At 37.7% G+C, this 21028-nt stretch overlaps 1 protein-coding gene across 6 annotated transcripts in view; it reads right to left on the bottom strand.

Annotated features, from left to right (window-relative positions):
* LOC107658952 (zinc finger protein AEBP2) overlaps window positions 1-20213 on the bottom strand; it is a 38572-nt gene extending 18359 nt beyond the window's left edge. For 3 of the 6 annotated variants that reach the window (XR_001630855.1, XR_001630856.1, XM_016447691.1), the window contains exons 1-7: window positions 19671-20213; window positions 13442-13652; window positions 13142-13249; window positions 11866-12058; window positions 11662-11786; window positions 10860-10927; window positions 3955-4068 (exon numbers count right to left, since the gene is read on the bottom strand). Coding sequence is in view for 4 of the 6 variants with exons in the window: in XM_016447691.1 (XP_016303177.1) it covers window positions 3955-4068; window positions 10860-10927; window positions 11662-11786; window positions 11866-12058; window positions 13142-13249; window positions 13442-13652; window positions 19671-20104 (1253 nt within the window). In the remaining 2 variants the exon portion in view is untranslated. Of the gene's footprint in view, window positions 1-3122; window positions 3270-3432; window positions 3831-3954; window positions 4069-10859; window positions 10928-11661; window positions 11787-11865; window positions 12059-13141; window positions 13250-13441; window positions 13653-19670 lie in introns of those variants that run through there. The other 3 variants (XM_016447692.1, XM_016447689.1, XM_016447690.1) reach the window with 3 other exon arrangements.
* Between the last annotated feature and the right edge of the window lie 815 nt (window positions 20214-21028).

Here is a 21028-nt window from a genome sequence, read left to right as displayed (position 1 = left end):
GAAGAAGAAGAGAGGGAGGGGGGGGGGGGGAGAATCAATAAAGTCATGCTGCATGGCATGTGTTTGTTAACAGGGTAGATATTTTGATTCAGTATAGATTTGTTTCTGAAATATGCAGGAGAAATAAAAAAAAAATACAAATTCAAAATATTAATACAAACTATAGTACTTCAAATTAAACCTTTCCCCCAACCTTTTACCAAAGTGTGACACCAAAATAGCAGCTTACAACTTTAAAATATCTATCTTTAAATAAAAAAAAAAACATTCTGCAAGAGAAGATGGCCAACACAGCTTTGTATTAATTATTGCATGAAGTAATTTATGAAATTTATGAACTTTGATGAAAATGAATTGTCATTATTAAGAGCAGCAAACTTTTTTTTTTTTACTTGCTGCTTGGTGGAAAAGAAAAAAATAGGTTAATTATCCACCCAAAAAAAAGACCAAACAGCCTAATACAGCAAAACCCTAGAAACTTTATTTGTGAAATTCACTTACACCACTAGTGGTGCAGACATTACACACATTTCCCCTTTAGCACTATTTTTTATTTATTTAAGATCTCACCTTTATTCTCTTGGTGGTTTAGCACATTTAGGGCAGGCTGTATTTTCTCCTGAAGAATAAATAAATAAACTAAAGCACAGGAGTCACGTGCAGCTCTGATTATATAGTTTCTTTAGGACAAACAGTCCCATTGTACACTCTCTGACAGACCGCAGCTGTTGTGTATTACTCGCAATTAAGACACGCTTGTTACTCAGTGGTACGTTAGACTATAAAAACTCATTTGGAAAGTCAAACACGGACCCAAATACAAACTACACATTTGATTATATTGAAGGAGAAAGCGGACTACAACGACACCGTTACATGAACACCAAAAAATGCAGCATGAATCCAATGCGCTTGTGCACGAAACAAAACACTGCAGCTCTTATAATAAACTCCACACTAATAACAAGGTTTCTGCAGGTTTAATGAAAGTACTTTAAATTTAAGACTTTAAGATCTTAAGACAAAGAAAATATGAAGGGAACACAGTATGTCAATATGTTCTCGAAATGTAAATGGGTCAAAGATGAAAAGGGGGTTTCAAGCATCAAACTACAAAAGTTTAAAACAGCTTTAATTATTATTTTTTTGCATACAATAGAATGTGTCCTGTTTAATTTGACTTTTTCCGAGAAGAAAAATAATGACTATCATACATTTTTGACGTGATTTACAGAAGACACCCACTTAAATGTCATTTAGCGTAAGGATAGTTTATATACCAAAGAATCTCGTCACTCAGGCATATTTATAAAAATAATCATTAGATGACATTACAATACTATTTCAGACCCCAAAATTAATTGTAATTTTAAGTCTTTTACCACGATCTTTCAAATCTCTAGGTTTTACCCATCTGTCAGTTTTTAATAATTTAAAACATCATAAAATGTAGTATGACTTTTCTTTTATATATTTTAATAAGTACAGGTCAGAAAAAGTGTGCGGTTTCATTTATAAATAAAATATAAATATATCTATTATGCTGAATAAATAAATCTGTATGACGAAAGAACATTATTTCACCCTTATTTTGTCATTTTATTTTCACAAAAAAAGTTAAAGCATTAAAGTAGACACAATATATGTATATTTGATGTGCGCACCAAAATGGGACATCGCGTCTTTGATCCAAATGTCACAAATATTAGCAATATTTCAAGATTTGAAAATACAACTTTCAAAAGACCTACATTACCTTTTAATTCATTTTAAATTTATGATTAGAACAAAAACAAATATCTGCCAATGGACTATAATAATTTACTTAACTCAAAAGTGAAAAACAATTTTTGGCAGATATTTGTTGTTGCTTTAAGCAAAAACTGTTCATTTTGTGCTTTTGCTCTAAAAATAAGACTTCTGATGTCATTTTGCGTCTCAGTTAAATTTATCGTGACTCAAGGATGTTTAGATACTCATATCCAAGACCTTAAATAATACATATTTTAAGGCCTTAATTTGTGGGAGGACAACTTTTAAGACCTGCAGAAACCCTGAATGAAGATGTGAGCTAATTTATAATGATCGAAAACCCAAACAGAGTGCGACAATACGTGAGAATGAGAGAATAAAGTCAAAAACCCACAGTCCGGTGTCGACTAAACCAGCAAGTCATATTAGGAGGGCTCTGACGCTGTGCTAAAGGTCCTGGCAGACGGCCTCCGCATCAACGCTTGCAAATCTGCCCCAATAAAACGACTCCCAGATGCCCCTGGCCTCCTCACTGCTAATAAACAACAGTCCTGTGTGAGAAACACAAGGTTTATATGGGCTAGAATCAGCGTTAGCTGCAAACCTGAAGACTTAAACAAGCAAGCAAGCAACCAAAAAAACAAACAAACAAAAAAAACACTTATATAATTTCAACTTTACTACAAAGACAGACGTATGATCTGTAAGTACGGGGAACACTGGATTATTATTAAGTACACGATCTAAGAAGCACCATCATTATTGATCCTATAGTTCTCCTATGTGCATTAGCCTAAATGCTAGTGTTAGCTTTAGCACCATTACGTTGAGATGTCTATACACTCCTTGGCTTGAGCAGAACACACAAATGGCGCAGACGGAGGACGATAACATCCCAATAATCATCATCGTCATCATCATCAGTAGGTGGAGCAGCAGTTATAAGAGTCTGTGCGCGTGTTTTAAGGAAAAAAAATCTCATACTAAAAAAACCGCAAAAACGTCTATGGAAGCATTCACATCATCCAAAACTATTAACTTTCACATTCTGTACAATTGTTTTCTGTCAGCTTGTGGCTTATTACATCTATCTACAGTACAGTAAAATTTCCACAGTACAAAAATATATTACAATTCTCCTGGAATATTTACATGGGCACTTTCTCCATGAAAAAAAGCATAAGATAATCAGCAGAGCGGAGGACGCAGGGAAGGAAAATCAAAACCGTGGTGTACAACACATCCTCCCAGACAGTTTAAAGTCCAGCACCGACACGGTTCACAATTTTGTGCCTTTTCCTCTTTAAGGGATAAAAACACACATTAAAAATTCACTGCATGCTGTAAAAAAAAGAAAAAAAAAAAAAAAAAAAAAAAAAAAAGAGAAAGTGGAGGGGGAAAAAAGCAAAGGGAAAAGAAGTCCCGTCTCAAAAGATCCGCGCATCCACTTCGATTTGGGTACGTCAGCAGGCGCTGACAGAAGCCGCCCTCCCCACCCAGTCTCCTAGAAAAACATCCTGAAAACAAGCAGAACCTGCTTTAGTATGACGCGCACACACACACAAACGCACAACCACGTCATTTCCAATTGCACTTCTGTACGGCAAAACGATGCATAAAGATGCTCATCAGAGCACGCCAGAGCCCTGAAGATGACGGGCATCTGTTATTTAGCGCCGCGTGGGGAGCTGAAGACATCCATGCTGTCATTAACATGCATGAATACATGCGCCTCCGCCCACAAAGCCTTCGCCTTGACCACATGCTCAGAATGCAGCACATTCCACGCCAGTGCGAGAGTCTGGGTAAACAAACTCCTACTGCAGGCTAATAAACAAAATAAATGATGTATTACAATCAATTAATAGCAGCTCTAACGAGGGAAACAATCCTGGAATCGCCATGTACGTCTGTGGGAGAAGGTCAAAGATGAGTTTACAGCATCTGTGACCCGGGCCGATTGTATCGTCAGCTTTGATTAATTTGCGTCTTCTCTTGGATCAAAGGTTATTGATCTCCCACCCAAGTGAGTTTGGGAGCGTATGTTTGGGTTCTGGATGCAGTGACGCCAGCGCCATCTGCTGGAGAAATTCATAAAGCATCTTCAGTTGCTCCCGTGGACCAAACGCGTGGAAGAAGTGGACGGCTTCTTCGCTCTTAAAGTTACGGGTAAAGTTTGAGTGAGCTGCTAATGTAGATCACCTGTAGATGTTGGGGTCCAACAGAACTGCCGTGTCCTGAGGAAGCTGGGAGAGGTGGACCACTTTGGTCTTCAGCTGGGGACGGTCGCTCTCACTCACCCAGGCGTCTGGAAGTCTGTGCACATCAGAAAGACAAAGAAACATTTAATATGGGCCATTTTTTTGACAGAACACATTCAGCATTTAAATAGCATGCAGTATGCATTTTGTACATAGTATGCAAATGTTCTGTATGTCAAAATGTGCATATACTATACACAATGTCCCAGATTTTGTAGTACACCGGTCACAGATGTGCCAGATTGTAGTACACTGCATGGGTACTACACATACTATAGTATAATGAAATGCACTTGACATACTAAATGTCAAAATGAGCTGTATACAGTTTACACTATAAATTATATGTCCTGTATGTCAAAATGTGAACATACTATGTACAATGTCCCATATTTTGTAGTACACCAAGCACACTGCACTGTGGGATATAGCATAGTACACCGCCAGAGCACACTGCATAGGATATACTACATCCTATAATGAAAAGCACTTAACATACTACATGTCAAAATGAGCAGTATGTGACATAGTATACCATGTATGACGTCCCATATTTTGTAGTATGCTGAGCACACTGCATTGCGTGATCTAGTATCCTACACAACCAAAGGATACTGCATAGGATACTATATCCTACTGTATAATGCTATGCACTCAACATACTAAATGTTTAAAAATGAGTAGTATACAACATAACATACAAAATACAATGTCCTCTATTTTGTAGTACGCATATTCTACACAACCATACTGTATAGGATACTACATCCTATAGTATAATGAAATGCACTCAACATACTAAATATCAAAATGTGCAGTATACATCATACTATATAAACAATGTCTTGTATTTTGTAGTATACTGGGCACATCATTTTGGGGGATCTAATATCCTACAGTAATAGAGCACACTACATAGGATACTACATCCTATAGTAGGATCCAATGCACTCAACATACAACATTTAAAAAAATGTGCAGTATACAACTAGTGCACACAACATAGTATACAAAATATGATGTCCCACATTTTGTAGTATGCTTAACAGACTGCTTCGTGAGATATAGTATCCTACGCAACCAGAGCACATTGCATAGGATATTATAGCCTATACAGTATAATACAATGATATACAAATACAATTCCTTCAACATACCACGTGTGAAAATGTGCCGCATTCAACCAGCGCTCACTACATACAACATTGTGTAGTAGGCCGAACACATTGCATTGTGTGATACAGCATTCTACATAACAGAATCATCTATCATGCATAGGATACTATATTAGGGTGACCATATGTGCCATTTTCCCAGGACCAGTCCTGGCCAGGATTTCTATATTGCCTAAAATATCTAGGTTTTGGCTTTGTTTGCGTGTGCAGACCGATCGGTGTATGACATCAAAGTACCATACAGACGGTTATGCTTTCGAAACGCTCTCGAGGTACTTTGATGTCAAACACTGATCGGTCTGAGCCGCACTGCTTTTAAGTCGAACACACCTAATATGTACGCGTTAATTAGTTGCTTCAGGTGTGTTTGATTAGGGTTGGAGCTGAACTTTGCAGGACAGTCGATCGCCAGGAGCAGGGTTGGGCACCCCTGCTATATACTATAATGCAATGAGCTCAACATCAAAATGTGCAGTATATAACACATACACAACATATAGTATATACACAACATATAGATTTTGTAGTATATTGAGCAATATATATTGTGGGATATTGAATCCTAAACAACCAGAATATACTGCACAGGATACTATATCCTAAGTATAATGCAATGCACTCAACATACATGTCAAAATGTGCAGTATACAACCAGGACACATTGCATAGGATGTCACAGAATGCAACATGCTAGACTGTCAATTTCCGATGTAATTAAATCATGATACATAATATTAACCATGATTAACAACATCTTGACTTATTACTGTATCATATTAACACCATCTTGACTTACTACAGTAGTCAACATTTGAAGTGGATCAAATCCTTTCATCAAAGATGCCCTAAAACCAAAACAATACCGTGTTCTTGTCTTAGGACAACTTTGATGAACTTCTTTGATCCACTTCAAATGTTGACTACTGTACTCTATCACATTGCCTAAAGTATCGTCATTTATATTAACAGACAACAAATAAAATTCATATACTGAAATGATGCTTCATATAGCATGAATAGTATGCAGTATAGGGTTCAATCAAGTACACCAGCAACCTTTTGATCAAGTACAGTACTTACAGAAAAATATACTAGTGTGCATACGGTATGTAAGCAGTATGCACATTCCTAATTCCAATCATAGCTTTAAAATATACACTACGTATCGCACTGCTTTTAAGTCGAACACACCTAATATGTACGCGTAATTGCATCGCTTTGACCATAGATCCCACCTTCTCACACGCAATGATTGGTCCATTATGTACAATGCTTGCATGTTATTGGTCAAACTACTTTTCGATCACTACCTTCAGCAAGCATGAAAACAGGAAAACAAAGCCAAAACAAATTCTGGCCAGGACGCGTTCTGGGAAAATGGCACGTATGGTCACCCTATACTACGTTCTTGTCTTAGGACAACTTTGATGAACTTCTTTGATCCACTTCAAATGTTGACTACTGTACTCTATCACATTGCCTAAAGTATCGTCATTTATATTAACAGACAACAAATAAAATTCATATACTGAAATGATGCTTCATATAGCATGAATAGTATGCAGTATAGGGTTCAATCAAGTACACCAGCAACCTTTTGATCAAGTACAGTACTTACAGAAAAATATACTAGTGTGCATACGGTATGTAAGCAGTATGCACATTCCTAATTCCAATCATAGCTTTAAAATATACACTACGTATACATATTAGCATTTGCCGGATAACACAGACACACATCCCTTCATTCCACCCTCTCCTCCAACATGCATTCCACAATGAGATTATTAAAAATGTTTTCCTTTTTTCCTCTCCACAGAGGAGCCTTGTGTGGCCCAGGCTTGTTGTGGTGACCCAGAAATCCATTTTAAACATCTCCTGAGACGGCAACTTCTTCAGTGTTATCGCTGAGCTGACAAACATTCCTCCAGCTCAGATTGATGCCCGACTTGGAATAGCAGTGTGCACATGCATACGGTCCCGTGCGAAGGTGTGCACGAGTGTACAGGTATGCAAGTGCATCAATTATCACAACACGGACCATTTTAGCTACAGTAAATTCAATGATATTAGCAGCGGGGCTCATTAACCATATAAGTAATTTAGGATTTAAAACCAGTTTAAATTGCACATCAAGATTAAAGTAAGCAGCTCATAATTCACTGCATTTATACTAAAAATGGTCAAATTAGAGTGGAAACCTGAGGACGGTTACGGGTAACGCGTTCAAAGGCCTCTTGTCTAAGCCATGGAAATGTTGAGAGCGAGTGGATACCCTTTAAAAAGTATTTATCTTGGACAAACTTGTAAATGGAAATGGAAAGCGAGTTTGTTTCCAGGTGGGTGGTGTTTCATGCAGGCTAGCGCTCTTCAATCCATTAAATCTGACATTAATGTGGACATTTACCACATAGAGCTGGGAATTGGTCTGAATCTGAGTGTTCAGGTGGATCTGATGCACCTCTGAACATAGAGACAGAAGAAATGGAGGTTAAACTGAAAAAAGTGAAAAATGACTGAAGACAACAGAAGAGAAAGAAAAAATGGATTTAGTGAGACAGGAAGAAGAGAAAAGTGATTGAGAGACAAAAATAACGTGTGAAAATAGGGAGAAACGGCATGTTGGCACATTATCTACTATTTCTAAGATAAGAACGTTTCTGTAAGCATTAAAATTCCCCAATGACCAACACTTGGCTTGCCAAAATGTCTAATATAAAGAGCACACTGGGTCAGATACTGTATCCCACAATGCAATGTGCTAAAAGTGACCTTCTATTTCAAGTGTGATGAATGAAACAGAAGAAGCATCAACCACAATTCCCTCTGTGGCTCATTATTTGATCAGAACGGCAATGTTTTTATACAAAACGACTCAATGCATAACAATCAGTTAATAATGGGATGAGAACTCGACACCAATTTAATAAAGGTCATTTGATAAATGTAGTGTAATATTGTCCAAATATGCATACTTCCTTACTACATAGTAGGTGGAAAATATGTGAAATATAGCATTATGTCCAAACTCATAGTACTCATAAAACAGTAGGCAAAAAGTACCCAGATGACCTACTATTTTCACAGAAATTCAGAAATGTGCATATGATGGGCACTTAATTATCCCATGAGGCCAAAAGAGATTTATGAATGGCAGTGAAGCGTTGCCAACTGAAGCTGGTAGGTCACATTACAATAACATTCATACTATATAGAACTTAACGGTCAAAGTACGTACTTATTTTAAAGTACAAAAGATTGTGATTTCAGACGCAGTCATTGTGTTGCATACTGTTTCACATTTTATATACATATACACATACAAACACACACACACACACACACACACACAAACACACACATATGCAAATGGCTGCAATATAACAAAGAGTGAAAAATTTAAGGGGGTCTGAATACTTTCCGTACCCACTGTATACATATATACACACACACATATATAAATATTATACACAGTATATATAAATAAAATTATAACTAGAGCCCGACCGATATATCGTTTTGCCGATATTATCGGCCGATATGAGCCTGACGCAGATGTATCGGTATCGGTGAATATGCCGCCGATATGAACATTTTTTTTATAGAACATACAACGCAGATTAAATGCTTCTGAATGGTGTAATTACTAATTTAATAATTGTAATTTAATTTACAAATTTCAACCGAGTCCGCTGCTTCAAATTATCCGCCCGCACTTATATTTGATCGTCACATTACAACGATTCTAATTCTTAGTTTTGCAAGATGATATGATGAATGGATGGTTAATTTTTAACAGCAGATTCAGTGACTTTAGAGACTAGAGCTGATCTGCGCATCACGGCACACGTCTGCGGCGCATTAAAGCCTGTGTTATGGCCACCAGAGCTGATCACGGCCACTCAGTCAATGCTGGTGTTTATACCGGCCATGCCGCGGCCCCGAACTCATGCTTATCACATCGGTCATATTACGTCGCGCCGCACCGCTCCTGTCCGGTGTAGAATAGAACCCATTATAATCAGTGATGTTGTCAACACTGGATGCAGTAAACTGAAGCCTCGTTCTATTTATGACGTGCTGACACAAAGTTCAAATGACTTTCAACGGTCGCTTTGTCGCGTCCTGTTGCGGTGAAGACAAGGTGTCAGCATAGTTTGTCAGTACAGTCAGTAACGTAGCAGATTGAATCTTTCTGCAGTCCAATAGACGGTGGTGCGGTGGTGGCTTGTGTCTGTTGAATGGTGATTTAACGCTATGTTGTCACGTAGTTGGAGAGACTCAATGCTTAAGTAAATAAACAACAATGTCCCCGTCTTTTACTCTCACAATGAGCTTATCATATTCGTTTGTTACATTAGTAGGGCCCAATAGCTTCCGCAATGCAGAAAACATGGACGGAATCGCGGAATCCAGTCATAAAAACGGAATTTACTGTATAACGTGGAATTTCATGGAATTTCTTATTTTTTATGAATAAATTAAAAAAAGGTCAGTACATATATATAGACTCTTGTCTGTGAATATTAAACTGCAAAAATACTTATTTTAATACGAATCCTCATGTTCTGCATGTTCATTTGAGTACCAGAAAATACACAACACAGAATTTGTGAAAAAAAAAAAATTATATATTCATTATTATTATTTATTAATTTTAGATGTTTACATTTGGAAAAGCTGTGCTTCCTGCATAAACCTGTCCCTGTTGGTTTGGCAGTAGCTTGCTTGCCCTACACAGTTACCTTGTTTAATTTCTTAATTCAAGTTACATATATTTTGTTCTATTTGTGTTATTTAAGTTATTTATAATAAGTGAAGTGAAGTTTACTGTTAAGTGCACTGATGTCAAGACTCATTTTGAATAATAAAGTTTGTTAAATACCCTGCCTCCACTACATAGGCCTATGTTTGTCACATCATTATACGTGTTTGAACACCACATTTGAGTAATCATTGCAAAAAATGTGTTTATGTATATATATTTACTGTATTCTATATACAGTACCAGTCAAAAGTTTGGACACATGAATGGGAAGTGTGTCCAAATGTTTGACTATACTGTACTGTAATATAGCCTACACAAAGAATATCGGCCGATATATCGATCTTTTTTTACTCCCTAATATCGGTATTGACATCGGCCCCCAAAAAACCCATTATCGGTCGGCTCTAATTATAACTATAAATAATTATCAATAAATTAAAAATAAAACAAATATTTTAAATTACATTTTTTTATTAAATGTAAAACTATATATACAAAAAATGACATTTATTAAATTAAATTATATTTAAATTAATAAAAGAAAATTTACATTCTGCATAGTAAGCTGTATGCTACCCCTACTTTCTGCACAGCGCTCATCTGTATCTCTCTGCACAGTAGGACACAGACACGCTTCAGGGAGGAATGCTAAACTTCTCCTTTGGGATTAATAACATCTACAAAGCCAGCTATAGATCAGTCTGTATGTGTTTTTGAGGCAGTCAATGTGACTTAAGGAGCCTCAGAACCATCAGTCTGTCACGTATATCAGGTCATACGTATGTGTGTGTGTGTTTTGAAGCATCAGTGCGTAAGGCCGCCCTCAAGTGGCCCGTGACTCATATAAACGGCTGACATTTAGCACAGGGCTCTGAGGTGAGCAGTGCAATTTCATATACTCACATGTCCTCCGGCGTCCAATGAAGCAGCACCTTCACTTTCCCAGAATCCTCCTTCCGCCTGGCGATCACCTGCTCAATTACACACAATGAGAAGAAATGCATAAGATCTTGTTTATTGGTTAATTCCATGCTACATACTAGCTGTGTGCTTGCTGGTTAAATGGGACGGTTTTCATGGGTTTTTTGGAGCAGAAGGCGAGGTCGTGTCTGTGGCCGTAAAGATGAGGGCCTGTGTGCTGGCAGCAGCTCATTAACTGTTTAATTAAAGACACAGGGGAGCAGCGGCCCAGACTAACTGGACTGTGAGAGCCCAAGCAAGTCTGACTTCAGCTCAGAGTTCCTTAGAAAGGATTATGGAAAGTGAATGCGCTGATGAGATGGTTAGCATATAAAAAGAAACGAATTCAGAACAGAAACTAACAACATGGGCTGCGTTTGGAATGGAATAATAGTGCACTGCATACTAAGCATTTAGTGATGCCTACTATTTTTCCCTCAATAAAACAAGAATACACACTACAGTGAAGACACTGATTGGGAAAATAAATCAATATACAAGTACTAGGATACTCCTTACAGTTTCTACTACAAACAAAAAAGTATTTAAAAGAATATTCAGTATGCAATATAAAGTTTTGTAAACAATAGTATGCCATGATTTTGTCACGTGAACTCACTATGTTAATATTTGGTGCTTGATCAATAACGAATCATTAAATTTAGGTATTCTACACAGTATGAGTATCATGCTAGTAGCTAATATAGTAGCATGTATAGTAGCATGATTAAGTGTTGGTACCCACCGTACTGTGAAACACAACACTGTGGCCTTTGCCTTGGCTCTCAATATGAGTGGCTAGATTGAGGCAGATGGCGCGATGACGGATTGCATCCATGGTCTGAGCATCAAAAAAGTCGTGAGGTCGTGCTGGTGGGAAGAAACAGAATGGCGTTATCGAGCGGGAGTTTTGAACCCAGAATTAAACAAGGACTGAAGTTACACTGACGCTTACGCAACGACCTCCGCCGTTTGTACTTGAGTTTCCTTCGTTTGTTGATGCCCGCTTTGGAAGGCGACTCTTCCTTCACCTTGGTTTGGCTTGAGAGTTTGGAGGAATTCTGAGAGCTGAAGTGGGTCGGTACGTGGCGCGCTAGCCCCCCCTGGGAGGCGAAGGTGGCATTGCAACCTCCCACCACACACTTCACAGAGACAGACATTGGTCAGAGCAATTACAGCAAATAAAAAACAACTCACATGAACTCTTAGCAACGCTGAGCTGTAATTACAGGATGAGTTTTGTGGACAGTGTTTTCATTGTCTAGCCATGATGACAAAGTTCCCTCATAAACAAAAATGCAGCCGTATGCAAGGCTATACTTGTATAACAGTATTAACTCATACAATGCATTACACAAAATATGTCAGTGATATTTCAACTCAAAATCAAACGAATGAGAAGATAATTTTTTTCCCCTTAAAATTCTAATTTATTAATGTCATAAAAATCTAAATGGACATTTTTCCCCAGTTTAGATATTTTGGTGAAATGTGGCCTGATGTGTGAGACTGACCCTGTAAGACAATTGAAAGTTGTGCTTCAGAATTGCATTAAATAAAGAACCTGTTTAAAAAAAACAAAAAACAAATAATATTTTACTAAACTACAAAAATAAATCAAACTAAATCGACTAAATAAAATGTTAAATGAATTCAAATGTAATGAAATAGAAACTTAAAAACTAGTAGCAGTGATAGTAACATTTGTAGACAAATTCTTGATGTTGCTTGAGAAAGCCTAGTCTGAATATTTAAAATAGCTTAACAAGCTGTAAGTTTGAAAAATTTTAAATCTTTTAAAATCTTGAGGTTTGAAGGTTAAGTACTTTTACATTTGCAATCATTTTAAAAGCTTGGGGTTTTTAAGTATTTTTTTTTAAAGATTATAGTAATTTAAATTCAATAAAACACAATTAAAGGGGTCATTTTTTAAAGATCATTATTTTGTGTATTTGGTGTAGAATATCTCTTTGGTTTTGAGACTTTAGTCTTTGCAACTTCAGGGATCTTATCGATGCACAATCAGCTTGTAACACTCCAAAGAGAAAGGAAAACTTGAAATCGCATCATATGACCCCTTTAAATAAAATAGAAACTACAAAACGAAATAAAAAACTGATTAAATAAAACAAGAAAAAATAAACCGATTACAATTAAATAAAATAGAAACTAAAAAATACAAAAATTAATACATTTTTTGTGTGTGTGTGCGCAAAGAGGCCAACCTTAAATGGTTTGTCTCCACTGTGTGAGAGCATGTGTCTCTGCAGCCAGCTCTGACTGGTGGACGGTGTGTTATACACCTTACAGCCTTTCCAAAGACACACGAAAACCTGCGTGCAAACAGTGAGCAATGCAAGAATTTCACTCTATACATGTCTCAAAAAGCATTTGGACATTTCAAACATCTTTTTGTAAAATACTTTGCTTTAAAAATGCGTGTTTGCTTCTAATGCGCTGCCACATTTAATATGGCTTAAATGCTTTTTGGGGCATAAAACGAGCATGCACACACACATACTGACCCCGCCGCGCTGTCCGTCCACGTGCACTCCACGGATGTGTTCGGCCAGGTCCGGGCTGCTGTTGAACAGCATGTGGCACTGATCCCAGCAGCAGGGGTAAGATGAGCCCTTAGTGGAGGAGGAAGACGTCCCACCGTGTCCGTTCATCATAGCTGGGGTAGAACGACCGCTGGATGCAATGCTCTCCATGTCCATGAGAGTACTGCTGATACTGAAACACACAGAAACAATGACTTTGTACAAAGAAAACCAAATTCCATTCAGAAATCTATTAAGTTTAGAGGTGCACCAATGTGTGTTTATGTTTCGCTGCCTGATATGAAAGTAATCTGGGAGTTTATGCTGATATTTGAATGTCAAAAGTACTATTAGTAATTTCTTTTGGTGGAAACGTTTTAATGCCCTTTAACAATGTTTTCAGGATTAAATCCCACTGTAGTAATGAATAGCCACTAAAATATCATCTACATGCACAAAACCCCAGATACAAAGATGGACATGATGAGGTTGAAAATGACAGGTTGTGGCACTGATAAGCAGTACAACACAAAAAAGCAAACAAGGAGCGACTGATTGAGAAGAACGACTAATACAGAAACTTTATCTTGATTTTTTGTAGTAAATCCTGCAATGCAGCACCCACGTTAACAACCATGAGTCTTTGTGCACGGTAAATGAGGCCAGTGCAGCAAGGCGACCCCCTAACCGTGGCACACAAATGCTGTAATAGTGATCTTTTGAGCGCGCAGCTGTGCAGTGTGGGAGAGGACAGCAGTAAACTGCTGCAGTAAAACACCATGAACTCCAGTGAATGTGACTGAATGGCTCCTGAGGGGAGAGGAGGGGCTCGCACACACTTCCATCTGTTGGTTCCTTGCAGACTTCACTGCCCACAACTGACGCTGAATCCCAGGATGTGCCAGAGAACAGGATGAGACAAACTCCAACTGCCAGTCTGACTACTGATGAAGTGATAAAGTGTTTACAGCTGCAAAACCCACAGGTACGTCAGTGATTTTTATTTGATGAAAATCCTCCAACTGGATTTTTACATTATCTGAAAAATGCACATAAACGGTGCATGCACTAGCGTTCAATATTTTGCATCAGGGACTCGTCACTTGTTCAAATCAATTTCCACAAGTATGAACAATAGTAATGCTTGACTTGTTCATCTCCACTAAAAATAAATACTAACATGAAATGCATTAATATTTCAGACTTATATGCATTCATTGGGTCACTAAACAGTTGTATTTGAGCGTCTGACATCTGACAGATATTAGCACCAGTTTTTTTTAATCTGAAAGCAGCAGCTGGTTTCTCTTTACTCATCTGACAGACTACAAAGTGGGTTAAAACCTCGACAAATGGGGTCTTTTAATTCTTTAGGCTGAAGTGCAGGAGCCATCAGACATTACACATGTACGTGAGAGATTTCATTTCAAAACTGGCTGAAGAGGACGAGCAAACAACTAACACCTGCTTTTACTCAAACGTCCCATCCAGCGGAGTTCCCCTGCACCGGATCTCTCAACTCAAAGTTGCACTTTCACATATTCAAGCTGGCACACCTAGTGTACTGGCATCGACATCAAACCTTGATGATTTTTAGATAACATAAATTTAGGTCTGTTCCTCATGCAAAGTTTATTATATGACCCAGTCCACAAAGAACAGTGCAACTTCACCTAAAATCTCCTTTTGTGCTCCAAGGGTCTGAAACAGTATGTTAAATGGCACATTTATGCAAAAACAATATTATAATTGACAATTTAACAAATTACCAAAATGATTTGTTATCAGGGTTGAAAATTAATAGTGGCTTCAGGAATAAATGCCCCCCAAATTGAAGACAAGGAGACTAAAAATGCCTGTGTACAATTAAACTAAATTTATTACGACTGTTGTGATTAAGGTGAAATTGAATGAAGTGTCGACTGAGTCATTACATTTAGACCTGCTCACGTCGAATCAAAGATTTCTTTGTTTTTGCAGCATTATAACCAATTGCACACACGTTGAGTGCATTGATGCGATAGCCAAATTAGTTTTGTTTACATAAGTCACTGGTTGAAAATAAAGCCACTGAAAATTATGCCACTGTTGTGCTGAAAATGATGCCAGTGTGCAAATATTGCCACTTAAAGGGATAGTTCACCCAAAAATACAAAAATTCTGTCATTTGGTCACCTTCATGTTGTTCCAAACCTGTACGAGTTTCTTGATGAACAGTTAATGGTCGCTATCGACTTCCATAGTACTTTTTTTTTTCCATACTATGGAGATCAATGGCTACCATCAACTCTTTGGTCACCAAACTCTTTTGTGTTCAAAAGAAGAAAGAAACCCATACAGAGATTTGGAATAACTTGAGGGTGATTACATGACGAAATTATCATTTTTGGGTGAACTATCCCTTTAATAGAAATATAATTTCTGCGCCTGTTTCTGATTAATAACCTGGACTACATGTGGATCTGAACTGAAGACAATGAACATTTCCAAATGATACCTGAGCTACACTTTAAAAGCACGTCTTGTCTTATCCGCCAGTTGTCGTGTGGTCTGGGTCATACTCTCCCAGATGTCCCGTGCAAAAGTTACATTCAACCCCTCCAGCTGCCCAAACAGCAGGGCTCAGGGCCTCTGCTCGGATTTTAAGAGCTTTATTCCCAGCGAAAGCTCCACAAAGCAGCATGTTTGGCACAGAGCAGGGATTCCCATCCGCACACACGCATTCCATCTTTCTCCTGCTTCCACCCCTGAGCTGACCTGATACATTGTGTTCACCGTGGATTCGTTCCACCGTGTCTGCGGATAGTCTATGGAGATTTCCCATGTGCTGCGAGCCAGGACATCTACAGTGCAACGGATGACGAGGATCCATTTTCTCGTGCCTTTAGAGTAAGACCAATAATAAAAGAGCCTCCCTGGCATGATAAAGGCAGATGATATCCAGCACCTCAACAGAAGGGGCCATAAAACACACGCACAACCGCACACACATTACCCTGGAGATCTGGAAAGATGGCAAAAGGTCTCGTGGGTCCGAGCACGCCGGATGACGTAAAAGCAGTTCAAAACAAAGCGCTTGACTTGATAAGGCAAAAACAGGCCGACATCAACCTCTCAGGACAATAACTGCTGTCTGTGCTTTATCATGATGGATAAATGATTCTGTAAGTTCTGAAATGACTTGAATGGTGACTGTGGCTCAATCTCACTTTCACTGGATCGGTCTTTCATGCAATGAATGTGAGCATCACCACATCATTCTGACTAACCCCTCGTGTTTCTGTGACAAAGACATTTAAATGAGTTTTATGGTACAGAAATACTCTGGATTAATTAGTTACTAAAGTGACAAAAGGGCAAGACAGTTAAAATTAGACTCAGAAATATGGTTAAAATACATCTGGGATTGTTGTACTATAAATGTAAACACTAAAAATATACTGATGTTATTTCATCGCCAATACAGATGTATACTGCTTTTTGACACAATTGATGAGTTTCTAAAGAAAACCACCCAAAAACAGTATTTGCATGTGAAGTAACTTAAGTAATGTGTTGTTTAATTAAACCTTGTCAAGTGAGAAGTGCAGCTTATATTTGCAACTATTTAGATAACTACACAAATAACATTAATAGAAATGAAAAAAAAAAAAAAGATTGGTAAACATTGCTTTTTTATGATTTATACACTACTTTTAAGTGTCCAATAAGTGATTTGCAAAACCAGTTTTAATGGTTTTATTTCTGCATTTTGACATCAGAGCTCATGCCACTTTTAACGTAACTAAATAAATAACCATAATACTATACAATGTCTTATGAATATAATGATTTTTGTACTTTTTTGATGGTTACATGATGTATTTGCAAAATATATATTATTTGTTTAATTTCTGCTTTCGATAAAATAACTAATAGTAAATAAATGACCATAAGACTACAATATGCCTTATGAATATTATGATTGTTTTGTACTTTTCTGATGGCCACACCACGTTTTTGCAGAACATATTTAATTTCTTCTTTTTTGACAAAATAACTAATAGTAACTAATTTATTTACCATACGACTATAAATGTCTAATGAAAATTATAATTTTTTGAACGTTTTTGATGGTTACACCATGTGTTTGCAGAAGAGATATTATTTGTTTAACTTCTGTTTTTGATAAAATAACTAATAGTAAATGACATAAGACTACACAAAATGCCTTATAAACATTTTTTTTGTTCTTTTTATGGTCACGCCACGTATTGGCAGAACAGATATTATGTTTAATTTCTGCTTTTTGCAACAGAAAATAGATGACCATAAGACTATACAATAAGCCTCATGAATATTACATGAATTATTGTTAGTAATATAGTTGTTATTTCTGCCATTATTATTATTATTATTTCTGGTCTAAACTGTCACAAATGTATGGTCATCTTCATTTGGGCTCAGTCTAATTGTTCAGCTACACATTTCTGGCTTGAGAGAGTTGAGTAATTATCCAAACACCACATAAAACACGTCATGTTTCAGCAGACCTGATATTAAAGGGTTAGTTACACAAAAATAAAAATTCTGTCATTAATTACTCACCCTCATGCCGTTCCAAAGCCGTAAGACCTTTGTTCGTCTTCGGAACACAAATTAAGATATTTTTGATGCATTCTGAGAGCTCTCTGACCCTCCCATAGACAGCAACGCAACTGCAATATTCCCAGCTCCAGAAGCTAGTAAAGACATCGGTAAAACAGTCCATGTGACATCAGTGGCTCAACTTCAATTTTGCAAAGCTACGAGAACACTTTGCGTGCGCAAAGAAAACAAAAATAACAATTTATTCAACAATTCTTCTCCTCGAGTTACCGTCTTCCACCATTTTGGAGAGTCCCACGACACATGTGTAATCAGTGTGGTTTACGTTCAGCATGCACGCGTTTTCTCCTGAACATAAACAACGCTGATTATTACGTTCTGGGGTACTCTCCAAAATGGCGAAAGACGGTAACTCGGGGAGAAGAATTGTTGAATAGCCTAAATTGTCATTTTTGTTTTCTTTGCGGTTTGCGCAAAAAAAGTATTCTCGTAGCTTTGCAAAACAGAAGTTGAGCCACTGACGTCACATGGACTGCTTTACCGATGTCTTTACTATGTTTCTGAGCCTGGGAACATTGCAGTTGCGTTGCTGTCTATGCAGGATCAGAGAACTCTCAGATTTCATCAAAAATATCTTAATTTGTGACGCTGGAGCACAAAAGCAGTCATAAGTAGCACAGGTATATTTGTAGCAACAGCCAACAATACATTGTATGGGTCAAAATGATCAATTTTTCTTTTATGCCAAAAATCATTAGAATATTAAGTAAAGATCATGTTCCATTAAGATATTTTGTAAAGTCCTACCATAAATATCAAAACTTCATTTTTTATTAATAATATGCATTGCTACGAGCTTCGTTTGGACAACTTTAAAGGCGATTTTATATTCTCGTAGCTTTGCAAAACAGAAGTTGAGCCACTGACGTCACATGGACTGCTTTACCGATGTCTTTACTATGTTTCTGAGCCTGGGAACATTGCAGTTGCGTTGCTGTCTATGCAGGATCAGAGAACTCTCAGATCTCATCAAAAATATCTTAATTTGTGACCCTGGAGCACAAAAGCAGTCAGAAGTAGCACAGGTATATTTGTAGCAACAGCCAACAATACATTGTATGGGTCAAAATGATCAATTTTTCTTTTATGCCAAAAATCATTAGAATATTAAGTAAAGATCATGTTCCATTAAGATATTTTGTAAAGTCCTACCATAAATATCAAAACTTCATTTTTTATTAATAATATGCATTGCTACGAGCTTCGTTTGGACAACTTTAAAGGCGATTTTCTCAATATTTTGATTTTTTTGCACCCTCAGGTTCCTGATATTCAAGTAGCTGTATCTCGACCAAATATTGTCCGATCCTAACACACCATGCATCAATGGAAAGTTGATTTATTCCGCTTTCAGATGATGTATAAATCTCAATTTCATAAAACTGACCCTTATGACTGGTTTTGTGGTCACATTTGTGTTCTGAAGACGAACGAAGAAGGTCTTACGGGTCTGGAACGAAATGAGGGCGAGTAATTAATGACTACATTTTCATTTTTGCGTGAACTAACCCTTTAAACGACTGATTGAGCGGAATATATCGGTAAATATCGGTTGCGTACGCACCTGTCCTCCGAGTCCATGCGGCTGAGCGGCTCTCCATCCGAGGACGAGCTCATCATCTCCAGACTCGCTCGCCTCTTCATTCCTCCGCCGCTGCCGGTTTTCTCCGCCGGTGAAGACGCGCTCTCCTCCTCCCTTTGTTCTCTCTTCATCCGCTCCGCCGTTCCGTCCGCGCAGCCGGGGCTCTTCTGCGGCTCTTTCTCCGGCTCCGCTTCGGTCTCGCCATCCTCGTCGTTGCCGCCGTCTCCCCGCGTGGCTTCCTCCGTTTTTTGTTCCGTAGACTCGCGTGCGTTGGGCTTCTCGTCGGTCTCCGCAGCGTCCATCTTAACGGCCGGTTCCGGATCTGCGGCGCGGAGGCCCGACTCGCTCCCGTCGCCGTTTTGTTCGCTCGGGCTCTGCGACTCTTGCTCGGAACCGTCAGAAGTCATCGCAGCCATCGGTTCCGCTCGTCTGCGCGCGGTCTGGCCGGGTTTAAGCGACGGGAAACGGATGAAACGCGGAGACTTTCGGCGACCGGATCGAGAAGCTGAACTCTGCTGAGGCTGCTCGGGGAGGAGCGAGTGACGTCGCGCTTATTATGAATGCCTCCACGTGCTCGCCACTAAACCTGACCCTGGAGCACGAAACCAGTCACAAGGGTCCGTTTTCTGAAATTGAGATTTATACACCATCTGAAAGCTGAATAAGTAATCTTTCCATTGATGTATGGTTTGTTAGGAGAGAACAATATTTGGTCGAGATGCAACTATTTGAAAATCTGGAATCTGAGGGTGCAAAAAAAATCTAAATATTGAGAAAATCGCCTTTAAAGTTGTCTAAATGAAGCTCTTAGCAATGCATATTACTAATCAAAAATGAACTTTTGATATAGTTACGGTATAAATTTACAAAATATCTACACGGAACATGATCTTTACTTAATATCCTAATGATTTTTGGCATAAAAGAAAAATCAATCATTTTGACCCATAAAATGCATTTAATATGAATTTATTTCCACTTCTTTAAGAAGTACATTACAATAATAGTAGTGTTATAAAACACTATAAAAATACATTTAGATGCACATATGAAATTCTTTAGTTATTTGAAAGTTATTTTCGAAAATCTGACTGAAATAAAAGATGAATCATTTAAATTAGTATAGCATTATTAATTCATACTTGAGATACTTTGAAAAAAATCTAAGTGGTGTAAAAACATTTATTAAAAGACGTTTAACATTATTATTATTATTGTTATTATTTCCTAAAACACAATAAATTGATTCTACCTGTTAAATATGATGCATATATATTTTTAAAAAACATAATATATATATATATATATATATATATATATATATATATATATTTTTTTGG

This window comes from Sinocyclocheilus anshuiensis, unplaced genomic scaffold (genome assembly GCF_001515605.1).
Source record: "Sinocyclocheilus anshuiensis isolate Anshui unplaced genomic scaffold, SAMN03320099.WGS_v1.1 scaffold283, whole genome shotgun sequence".
NCBI classification, from domain to species: domain Eukaryota; kingdom Metazoa; phylum Chordata; class Actinopteri; order Cypriniformes; family Cyprinidae; genus Sinocyclocheilus; species Sinocyclocheilus anshuiensis.
The sequence above is the reverse complement of the archived record's forward strand: the minus strand, read 5'-3'. Positions and strand labels throughout refer to the sequence as shown.